The following is a 12341-nucleotide window of genomic DNA, read 5'->3' as shown; positions in this document are numbered from 1 at the left end:
TCTCATTAAAATGAGGCTTAATGGAGACAATTTGGGAACTGGAAGTTAATAATCTCCTGATTTTTGTCATCTAGGTATGCTTGATTAATCAGGCCCTTTTATCCTGTGATTAGTCTCTTAACCTCTCTAGCTGGTCTACCTTGTATAGATCCATTTAGGGTAATATTTTGTTACTTTATGAAGCTAGTTCTCTTATTATTTTAAAAACCCAAGATAATTACAGTTGGAGTAACCCATGGAAAACTGTTTGCTTACTACTAGGGAATTGGTTAAGTTTTAAAATTCTTATTAGACAAAGATGTAATTGCTTTCTTTGTTTAAAAGGTTAATTTATTATGTTTTCCTTTAACAGTAGTTGGGTGAAAAATTGCTTAAGAATTGTTTTATTGTCTATTCACAATTTATTATTTGTTTTATGCAAAATTGTCTTTTCCAAGTATATTGCTTAGACGAGAGAGAGACAAAGTCTAATGTGCTTTTCACCCTAAAACAAAGCTGGCCGATGTACAGTATTTACTTTCTTAGAGTGTCTTGTACAAGTTCCAAATCTACTGTAATCATTGATACTCTTTCACTCATGTCCCATACTGATCCATTACAAAATTCTGTTCTATGTTCTAAAATATTCCTCGATTCTGGCTCTTTCTCATCATTGAATCTCCCTAATCAAGCTCTAGTCATATCTCATTATTTGATCTCCCTAATACAAGCTCTTCCGGTGGTTACCACCTTAGCGGTCTTCTGTGTTCTTTCCTTCTCTAATCTGTTCTGCTCTTCACACCTCAGTCAAAATGATTGTTTCAGAAGATAAATCACATTTCACCTTACCCTAAAGAGCTTTCAGAGGTTTCTGATCCTTAATAATTCTTAATGTGGCCAGTGAAACTTCACATGACATGCCTTTATCAACCTTCCATTCTTATGCTGTGTACTCCGTTAACCTTGTCCATTTGAGCTATGTTCAACATTGGATCCACATGCCTGACACATAGTGGACATTTAGATCTTTTAGTTCATATGTTATTTTTATCTTAAAATTATAATGGAAAAGTTTGCTTAAAGGTTTTCTTAAATATTATTTGAATACAAATGTTTTGTGTTTATTTAATTGAAAAGATTAATGCTTGGTAGATTTTGTTTTATATATTTTTTTCTTATTTGGTGCCATGTCAGCAATAATAGTGAAAATAAATTCTATTTATTGGGTCTCTGCCAGATGCCAGATACACTTATGGATACTTTTGTCTAAACAACACAAGGAAGTCCACATGTTTCTAATTTAACCAATAATAAAATCTGAGCATGTAGTGTGTGTGCAACATGTTATACTTGATATGTTATACTTACTGTCTTCCATATTCACAATAGTGCTTCAAGATAGGAATTGTTATGATCCCCAGTTTACACATGAAAAAAATAAAGCTTAGAGAAGTTGAAAAGTATCCCCTAGAACACACAGCTGGGAAGCAAAGGACTTTCCCACTGCAGTTCACTACCTCTCTGTAGTACAAGCTGTCTGATTATGATTTTCTGTTTTAGGTAAATTGTTAGGTAAGTTCCTACTTTAGATAAATTCTGGAAAAATTGAGATTAATTCATGAAATAATATTACCACCTTAGTTTTCCTATTTTTTTGTTTTCAGAGATGCATTTGCTTATGTTCAAGAAAGAAGATTTTGTATTAATCCTAATGCTGGATTTGTCCATCAACTTCAGGTAACTTCTCTATTTTTCCTCTTTAAGACAGTCGGCTGCTGCTGCTAAGTCGCTTCAGTTGTGTCCAACTCGGTGCGACCCCATAGATGGCAGCCAACAAGGCTCCCCTGTCCCTGGGATTCTCCAGGCAAGAACACTGGAGTGGGTTGCCATTTCCTTCTCCAATAAGGCAGTCAGAAAGTATGATAATTAAAAATTTGTGTTCATATAATTTAGTTGTAGTACTTGGTAAATACTTAAAAATTGCCATAATCTAATTACTTTGTTCAAGTTTAAATCTATTTAAAAGTATTTTTTTAAGCTGCCATTGATAAGAAAAAAAGGATTAAAAGCACATTGTTAAATCTGAAGTAAAATAATTAATCTTAGACATGTCTTCCATTTTTCCTCTATTTTGATTACATACAGAGCATAAGAGAATTTTGGTTCTAAGTGTGTTACATGTAGCAGCTTTTTCTATTTTATATGCTTTATCTTCTCCATGTTCTTTCACACTTTGATGATGTGTGGAAGATACACTAAAAAGAAAATAAACCTGTGAATTATCAGATTAATTTTTTCCAAGATGAAAAATCGTAAGTCAAAGAATGTGCTCTGGCTGATTGCATCTGGTTATGCAGGAATAAATCTCACATTGAAACATCAAGAGTGCTGCAAAATTAATTTATTTTTATTTATTTTTAATTCACTTTTAGTTTTTATTTCATTTAAAAAAGAGAAAAATATTCATGATTAAGAAAAAAAATTCAGTAATGCTTAAGAATACTTGAAAAGTAAGTCTCCTTAATACTATATCTTGAAGATCATACATAGCTCTACCTTCATAATATTTGTGTGTGTGTGTGTGTGTGTGTGTGTGTGTATGTATCACAGTTTTATGTGACCAGTTCCTCATACATGGAGCTTTAGGTTGTTTCCAGTCTTTCATGATTTTAAACAACATTGGAAAGAATGTCCTGATAGGTGTATCTCTGTTTACATGTGTGAATGTAACTGTAAGATAATTGATCAGAGTGAAATTGCTCGGTCAGAGGATATTTGAAAGTTGATGTTGCTAAATTGCCTTTAAAAAGACTCCAGGAAACAAAGAGTACCACCTACTTACCCATACCTAAGTAAGTGAAGTCGCTCAGTCGTGTCCGACTCTTTGTGAGTCCATGGAGCCTACCAGGCTCCTCTGTCCATGGGATTTTCCAGGCAATAGTACTGGAGTGGATTGCCATTTCCTTTTCCAGCGGATCTTCCTGACCCAGGGATCGATCCTGAGTCTCCCGCATTTGTAGACAGACGCTTTACCGTCTGAGCCACCAGGGAAGTCCTAATCAATACCAATAGAAAAAGTGTTTTATGAAACTTTTGGATTATTGTTGTCATGGTGGTAAAATTGGCAACTGCTTATAGTTTGCCCATTTTTCTAATAGGTTGTTGGTCTTTTTCTCATTGGTTTGTTGGGATTCTTTGTATATTAAGAAAATTTATCTGTTGCCAGTGATTTGAAGGCTTCCCTCGTGGCTCAGATAGTAAAGAATCCACCTGCAATGCGGGAGACTTGAGTTTGATCTCTGGGTTGGGAAGATCCCCTGGAGGAGGGCATGGCAACCCACTCCAGTATTCTTCCCTGGAGAATCTCCATGGACAGAGTAGCCTGGTGGGCTACAGTCCATGGGATCGCAAAGAGTTGGACATGACTGAGTGACTTAAGCACAGCACAGCCAATGATTTGAAATGCCATTCTTATTATATACCAAATTCTAAATCCACACTTGAGTCTGTTTCTGACTTTGCATTTTGTTCCATTGATCTGCTTATTGCTGCCTTTGTGTCAAAGTTTTAAATGCTATAATATTTGTAAGTAGTCTGTATTACTTATATTAAGTAATTTAATCAAGATTTCCTCATTAATGTTCTTTCCAAAAATTTCCTGGCAAGTTTTTAACCCCATTTTGTGGTGTGAACTTTACTGGAAAGAGTGCAGAAAGAATTGACACCTTTAAATTTTTCAAAGAGTATGTTTTTAAGAGTATGTTCCCTTTATTCAAGTCAATTTGTGTCCTTTAGTGTTTAAAATATATGTATTTCTTATGAAATTTATTTTCATAAATTTCTTTTATTCCATTATAAGTAAAATTGTCTTTTCAAGTTTCTTTGTTTCTAATTGCTCATTTATTTATAGGAAAGCTGTTTATGTTTTCAATTGGCAGCCTTACTAAACTCTAGGAACAATTCTAAAGAATTTTCCAGTTGATTGTCCTAGATTTTCATCTGCAAATCATAATAATTTTGTCTCTAATTTTTTTTCTTTCTCACTTGGTGATCATTGTATCAGAACAATTTGATAAGTAATAGTTGTGTGTTATTCGTACTTACTTTATTCTTGATTTCAGTGTCTTTCCTTTTATTATTGCACTGTGTGTGTGTTTCAGTATTTGCTTGTGCATATTTAAAAGGTTTTTATCAGGAATGGATATTGATTTTTAACTTAAAACATTTTTTTATGAAATGACTCTAGTTTTATTCCTTTAAGTCATTAATATGGTGAGTTGAATCACATTATGCTGGACTTACTAATTTTGAATCATTTTGATTCACAAATGAATTTATTATGGTAGACTATATTCCATTAATGTGTTGCTAGATTCTGTTTGTCAATTTTTTTTTTTTTAAGATTTTGAAATTAGTTGAATAAGTGATACTGGTTTGTAATTTTTTTTTCTGTACTACCATCTTCTGGTTTAGAGTGTCTGTCACGGTTTTCTCATTTTTAAAATGAAAACTTGCTTTCTCTTTATGTGCTCTAGAACAATGTAAATTAGATTCTAAATGACTGTTTCTTAATGTTTGATATATAGTACCTGTGAAATCACTGGACCTTGATTTTTTAAATTTAATTCAGTTATTCATTATTTCATTCATTCATGTTTTGAGGGTGAACCAGTTCTTGGACAGCTTTCTTCATGTGGTTAATGGTTAAGTCTGATTTTCATAGACTCTTTAGACTCACTTTGGATGGAGTCATAATCTATTTAATTTCATTGGATTTGAGCTAAAATTAAGGAAAATAATGTCTTGTATTTTTCGATATCTTCTAATTTCTGTGGTTATTTTTTTCATTCTTTTTTTCTAATTTTGTATATCAGTGCTTTCTTTTTTCCCTTGATCTGGTTAGTTTATATAATTTTTCTATATTTGAATTTCTTCTTGCTTTGTGCTTTCCTTACGTTTTTGTTGTTTATGCTGCTGCTGCTGTTATTCTTTTGTGGATTTTCTCAGTTACGTGCTTAGTCGCTCAGTCATCTCTGACTCTTTGCGACCCCATGGACTATATCCCTCTGTTCTTGGGATTCTCCAGACAAGAATACTGGAGTGGGTAGCCATTCCCTTCTCCAAGAGATCTTCCCAACCCAGGGATAGAACTCGGGTCTCCTTTCCTGTCTGAGCTATAAGAATTCAAGAACGTAAATTGTCCTCTTAGCATTTCTTTTTTTTTTTAATATAAATTTATTTATTTTAATTGGAGGCCAATTACTTGATAATATTGTATTGGTTTTGCCGTACACTGACATGAATCTGCCACAGGTTAGCATTTCTGTAGCCATTTTCTATATATCCTACATAGATTTTGCTATGTAACATTTTTATTCTTGTTATAACTTGATATTCTGTCATTTCACTTTGATTTTATTTTTTACTTAGCATTTGAGAGTTTTATTATAAATCATATAACTAAAATTTAAATGTTTTCTTTGTGGTATAATAAACATTTGTTATTATGACTATTTGAAAAGAAGATTTATTCTCTGTTTTCAGGGCATAAAATTGAATCTGCAGTCATCCTTCTATATCTGTGAAGAATTGGTTCCAGGGCCATACACACCCCTCTACTCCCTCGCCATGGATTCCAAATCTTATATAAAATGGCATAGTACAGTCAGTTCTGTGTATCTGTGGGTTCTGCATCCATGGGTACGGAGGGCACATTGTATTTGTTCACTTCATCTTTTGGGGGCTTAGAGGTGAACTGAAACTCCCTTTGTTCTGTTTCTGTTTATTTAATTCCTCTAGTTTCTTTTGTGCTGCATTATTTAGTAGATAAAATTCAAGTTAGATCTTCATTGTAGTTACATGTTTATTGTCCAGTTATTTTACTTTGAAATTAACCTGAATATTGTGATCCTTTTTTGTTTGCATTTTCCTTGTGAGTTTCTTCATTGCTTTTCTTTCCACCTTTCTAAATCACTTGGTTTTAGATGTATTTCTTGTATGTGCCCTATGGCTGTATTTTGTTATTTTGATTTGTTATCAGTATTTTTCTTTAATAGGGGAATTTATCCCACTTTTTTGTACTAAGAATGACATACACTTTGTCTGTCATTTTATTTTCATATCATGCTTTCTCTTAAAATACATCTTTTTTAAACTTTTCACTATAAATTGATGAATTTTTTGTTTGTATTCTTTTGATACTTTTTAAGTTTGTAAGTTCTTTACTTAATGGGCACAATATAACTTTATAGTATATACATATGTTCCTTGAGTTATCACATTTAAATAACTATCAGTGGATTTCCACTATAAAAGATATAAAAGATAAAAATTTATCTTATAAAAGATAAAAATTTGTATACCTCTATTTTCCTCCTTCCCCTCCACAACCTGTTTTGTTGATACTACTCTTAGTTCTTCTAGGAGATACTGTTTATACTTTAAAAAATATTTAAATATTATACCTTTTGTTACTTAGCAGTATAGAATCATCCACTTAAACTGTGTCCATCCACTTAAACGTTTCCTGGATTTTACTTTTTCTACATTGTTACAAATTATAATATTTGCATTCTATGCTATAGCCGCATTTTTCTTCGTTCATGCTGAGTTCTATATTTAAATAGGATTCTAGCTGCTTTATTCAACTCCTGGAGTTTGAGCATTATTTTCAAGACGAGTTCTTGGAAGCTTAAGTCCTAGCATTTTGGAAACTGTTTTTCTGTTGCTCTTATGTTTGTTTTGGCCACATTGCATGGCATGTGGGATCTTAGTTGCCTGACTGGGGATCAAACCCTTGCCCCCTGCAGTGGAAGTATGGAGTCTTAATCATTGGACCACCAGGAAAGCTCTGTTGTGTTTATGTTTGAATGGCAATTGGCTAGATTAAAAAAATTTGTTTACTGTGCAGAAGCTTTTAATTTTAATTAGGTCCCATTTGTTTATTTTTGCTTTTATTTCCAATATTCTGGGAGGTGGGTCATGGAGGAAACTATAAGCAAGGTGAAAAGACAGCCTTCAGAGTGGGAGAAAAAAATAGCAAATGAAACAACTGACAAAAAATTAATCTCCAAAATATACAAGCAGCTCCTGCAGCTCAACTCCAGAAAAATAAACGACCCAATCAAAAAATGGGCCAAAGAACTAAACAGACATTTCTCCAAAGAAGACATACAGATGGCTAACACATGAAAAAATGCTCAACATCCCTCATAATCAGAGAAATGCAAAAATGACAATGAGATACCATTTCACACCAGTCAGAATGGCTGCTATCCAAAAGTCTACATGCAATAAATGCTGGAGAGGGTGTGGAGAGAAGGGAACCCTCTTACACTGTTGTTGGGAATGCAAACTAGTACAGCCACTATGGAGAACAGTGTGGAGATTCCTTAAAAAACTGGAAGTAGAACTGCCATATGATCCAGCAATCGCACTCCTGGGCATACACACCGAGGAAACCAGAATTGAAAGAGACACATGTACTCCAATGTTCATCGCAGCACTGTTTATAATAGCGAGGACATGGAAGCAACCTAGATGTCCATCTGCAGATGAATGGATAAGAAAGCTTTGGTACATATACACAATAGAGTATTACTCAGCCATTAAAAAGAATGCATTTGAACCAGTTCTAATGAGGTGGATGAAACTGGAGCCTATTATACAGAGTGAAGTAAGCCAGAAAGAAAAACATCAATACAGTATATTAATGCATATATATGGAATTTAGAAAGAGGGTAATTTTAACCCTGTATGCTGCTGCTGAGTCGCTTCAGTCGTGTCCGACTCTGTGTGACCCCATAGACGGCAGCCCACCAGGCTCCCCCATCCCTGGGATTCTCCAGGCAAGAACACTGGAGTAGGTTGCCATTTCCTTCTCCAACCTATGAAAGTGAAAGTGAAGTCTCTCAGTCGTGTCCGACTCTTAGCAACCCCATGGACTGCAGCCCACCAGGCTCCCCTGTCCATGGGATTCTCCAGGCAAGAATACTGGAGTGGGGTGCCATTGCCCTCCATTAACCCTGTATACGAGACAGCAAAAGAGACACAGGTGTATAGAACAGTCTTTGGGACTGTGGGAGAGGGTGAGGGTGGGATGATTTGGGAGAATGGCATTGAAACATGTATATTATCGTATGTGAAACGAATCACCAGTCCAGGTTCGACGCATGATACAGGGTGCTCGGGGCTGGTGAACGGGGATGACCCAGAGCGGGGATATGGGGAGGAGGGGGGTGGGAGGGGGGTTCAGCAGGGGGAACACATGTACATCTGGGGCGGATTCATGTCAGTGTATGGCAGAAGCAACCAATATAATATTGTAATTAGCCTCCAATAAAAAATTTAAAAAAATAATTTAAAAAATTTGTTTAATACTTTTTCTCTTATGAGTTTGTACACAGACCTAACATTGAATAATTGTCCTAGAGAAGTCCGAAGGGAGCCTTATTTTTAAAACTCTTCCCTCTTAGAAGACTTGATTGGGAGGAGGAGGTGTTGTCTGGATGAGCATAGGATGCTTTGTCAAGTATATCTTTTTGATTGCTCTATATTAATTTCTTTTTAGTCATATATGCCCTTACCAGTTACAGATTCACATCTTCCCTTATTTCAGAAAGTTTTCTTCTAATACGTATTTGGCTATTGCTGTTCTTTTTTACTTGCCTGTTTTTTTCTCCCAGAGATATATTTTGTGTTTTCTTTTTTTCTTCCATATCTACTTGCTCGGTAATTATTTTCAGCTTTGTTTTTTTTTGTCTTTTGGCTTGATTTTTGGCAAGCTTTTCTTTACTTTCCCATGCTTTATTGTTTCATCAGATGTTTATTTGACATTGTTATAAGCAGTGGCAGTAAAGCAGAGAACAAAACAGAAATCCCTGACTTCATAAAACTTATTTTAATGAATTAGACAGTAAACAAACTAAAATATAGTAGGTCATGGAGAAAGAAATGGCAGTATTCTTGCCAGAGAAATCTCATGGACAGAGGAGCCTGGTGGGCTGCAGTCCATTGGGTCACAAAGAGTTGGACATGACTGAATGACTAACAACAACACAAAAGTAGTAGGTCATATGGTAATAGGTCACAGAAAAAAATAAGAGAGCCATTAAGGTCATATAAGGAAGTGAGATATGAATTGCATTTTCGAAAGGCGATCAGAAAAGGCCTTATCGCAAAAATGTTATTTGACCAAAGACATGAAGAAAGTAAGAGAATGAACTATTTCAATACTTGGAGGAAAGCATTCTAGATAGAGGGAATATGTGCAAGTGCCTTGAGATGGGAGTATGCATAGTATTTTCAAGAAGTGTGAGGAGGTCAGTGTAGCTGCAAATGAATAGTAACAACAGATTAAACCTGGGAGGTCAGGGGCCACGTGATACGCATTTATAGGCCATTATAAATAAGGCCTTTGGCTTTTAAGGAATAACTGGGTCATCTGTGTTAAATGTAGTATACCATGTATATATACTGTAAAGGTTGTTGGAGTTAGGGCGGAAGCAAGTACATGAGTTACAAGGCTATGGAGTGATGGGAGTCAAGAGAGAATACGGATTTAGACAAAAGTGATTCCTGATGAAAAGAGATCAGATTCTGGATTTACTTGACAGTATAGCTTACAGAATTTGCTGATGGATTGGAGAATAGAGACTGGGATGATTCTAAGCCTTTTAGTCTGAACAGCTGGAAGAGGAACTGTGCTTACTTGTATAGGAGAAACTTCATGAAATTTGAAGGGAATAAAATCAAGACGTTTTTGGTCATGTTAAGGTTAAGAGAGTTATTAGATAGTGGGCAGGTCTGCATATAAGCCTGGAGTTCATGAGAAAGAATCTTATATCTAGGGGTTTTCAGTATGTGGATGCTATTGAAAGCTTTAAAACTGAGTGAGATGACCAGAGAAGGGAGTGTGGATAGAGAAGGACTTCAAAAACAGAAACTTAATGTACTCCCAACATGTCGAGATTGGGGAGATGGCGAATCATCAGAGGAGGCTGAAAGGAGTGGCTAATGAGTTGGGGAGAAAACCAGGATGGTCTGGTGCTTGGGAAGTCAAGTGAAGAAAGCATTTGAAGAATAGGAGATGATCCTTTGTTTCAAAGGTTGATAATAGGTTAAGTAAGGGCTGAGAACTGACATTGGATTAGGAGCATGAAGTCATCAGTGCCCTTGACAAACAATTTTTTGTGGAATGAGGAGTATAAGCATAATGGGAAGAGAGGAATGTGAACAGCAAGAATAGATATTTCCAGGAATTAAAAGGGGAAAATGGAAAAACAGTAGTTGGAGGGGAAACTAGGATTAAGAGGGGCGTTTTGTTTGTTTTCTAACATGGTAGGAAAGGGCATATTTATGTGCTGTTGGGAACAATCCAGGAGAAAAGGGTACATTAATAATGTGCTAGAATTGCATGGCGTGGTCAGTTCTCTTTGTTGATTCTCTTACAGCCATTATTTTTGTGGTTTATTTTCTTTTTTCTATTGAGCTCTAAGAGTTATGTCGTCTCTTTCATTGTTACATTTCTTCCATGAGTCCTTTTAACTCTTCTTTGAACTTGTTTCAGAAATGCCATATCTCATTGATTTTTTGGAGAATTATTCACAATTTTCACCTGCCTCGTGTAATTTTCATGCAGTTTTCTTCATATATGGACTTTTGGTTATAATGTTGCTTTTTTCCCCTTACAAACACCTTTACATAAGACTTATATCGGTTCCTTTTTGATTATTGGTCATCTTTGAACTGGAGACATTTTTCTTAGATAAGCCTTTTTCCCAATAATAAAGTTGTGGGAAGAGATTGGGAAATACAGGCAGCTTATATTTTCCCAGTTGTTTTGGAAGACTTTCTCACCAACAGTTTTTTCCAGCAGTATGACTACTCAGTGAGTAGAGAAAAAGAGCCCCTTCTGTCACAGGTTTTTCTTGTTTAGGTTCATAAATACTACATGCACATTGGAATCACCTGGGAACTTTACCCATACCATTAAATGAGAATCACTGGCAGGGGGCAGCCAAGGAGAGGGGTAAGCTGAGTATATATACTGGTTTTAAAACTTCTCAGGTGGTGCTCAGGTATAGTCAGGGCTGAGAATTAGTGATAAAGCTGACCAAGATTAGCAGATGCTTGGCAACAGTTTCTCCACTCCCAAGCTTGCTTCTTGCAAAAATGCCAGGTGTGGATGTTCACATTTTCCTTGATAGACCCACACATACTTCATACTATGCAAGGGCTTCTAAGATTTGTCTTAGGTCTGCCACCTTTTTTGGAGAACTCTAAATTGTACCCAGTTTGTTTGATATATGCAGCCAGGTATCTTCTCTACATAGCTTAGTCTGGTTCCATTTTTTTAATGTTATTGTGAAATATAAAACACATGCGTAAGTGCATAAAGTGTAAACAAACATCCATGTAACTATCATGCAGATAATGAAATCAAACATTTTCCAGAATTCCAAAAGTCCTCTTGAGGCCTCTTCCTAATTATAATTCTCTTGCTCCTGTCATAAAAGTAGGCACTGTTCTTTTTCCTTACTTTTCTTTCTCATATTCAGGGTTATCGATGTTAAGTAGTTTCATCAAATCAGGAGTTCTCTATATGTCTTGTTCTACAGAGGGTACACAAATGCCTTTATTATTTCTTTAATTGAAAGTAGAGGACTGTTGATTTTAAGAAATTAGAACCAGATATATACTTGAACCAGATACATGCTTGAAGATTGAAGGCAGGAGGAGAAGGGGATGACAGAGGATGAGATGGTTGGATGGCACCACCAACTCTATGAACATGAGTTTGAGCAAGCTCCAGGAGTTGGTGATGGACAGGGAAGCCTGGCATGCTGCGGTCAATGGGGTCATAAAGAGTCAGACACGAATGAGTGACTGAACTGAACTGAATGTACTTGAATCTATTAAATGCTTCATATTAGTCTGATTTTTTAATATTTCATTTTCTTCTTAAGCCAGAGATCTGCCCCAGTGGCAGAGAATATGTACTGATTGCTAGTTCAGTGTGTGATACCCTAGTGCAGGCTATTGGCGTGATTTGATTTATAGTCTCATCAGTGTATGTGAAATTATAAGATAGAAATTTTAAGCATTTCTCTTACAGCCATATGGCACTCGAGTTTTCAGTATAAACTAAGAATACCAGTAATGCATTAACCACTTTTTAAATTTCATTTTGTTTTGGGTATCCAAGAATTTAAATGTATATTCAAGTTAATTAAAATCTTTTCTAGGAATATGAAGCCATCTACCTAGCAAAATTAACAATACAGATGATGTCACCACTTCAGATAGAAAGGTCGTTATCTGTTCATTCTGGCTCCACAGGTAAGGATTTTTCATTTTGGAGA

At 35.5% G+C, this 12341-nt stretch overlaps 1 protein-coding gene across 5 annotated transcripts in view; it reads left to right on the top strand.

The window, feature by feature from the left end:
- Window positions 1–12341, top strand: part of STYX (serine/threonine/tyrosine interacting protein) — a 55126-nt gene that overhangs the window by 35693 nt on the left and 7092 nt on the right. For 3 of the 5 annotated variants that reach the window (XM_088839906.1, XM_055435487.2, XM_055435489.2), the window contains 2 exons: window positions 1644–1716; window positions 5524–8191. In XM_088839906.1, coding sequence (XP_088696032.1) covers window positions 1644–1716; window positions 5524–5727 — 277 coding nt within the window. In that variant the 3' untranslated portion in view covers window positions 5728–8191. Of the gene's footprint in view, window positions 1–1643; window positions 1717–5523; window positions 8192–12224; window positions 12319–12341 lie in introns of those variants that run through there. The other 2 variants (XM_088839907.1, XM_055435488.2) reach the window with 1 other exon arrangement.

Source organism: Moschus berezovskii, chromosome 9, assembly GCF_049115385.1.
Source record: "Moschus berezovskii isolate FMDL1 chromosome 9, NW_MosBer_1.0, whole genome shotgun sequence".
NCBI classification, from domain to species: Eukaryota; Metazoa; Chordata; class Mammalia; order Artiodactyla; family Moschidae; genus Moschus; species Moschus berezovskii.
This window is presented reverse-complemented; position numbering and strand designations above follow the sequence as displayed.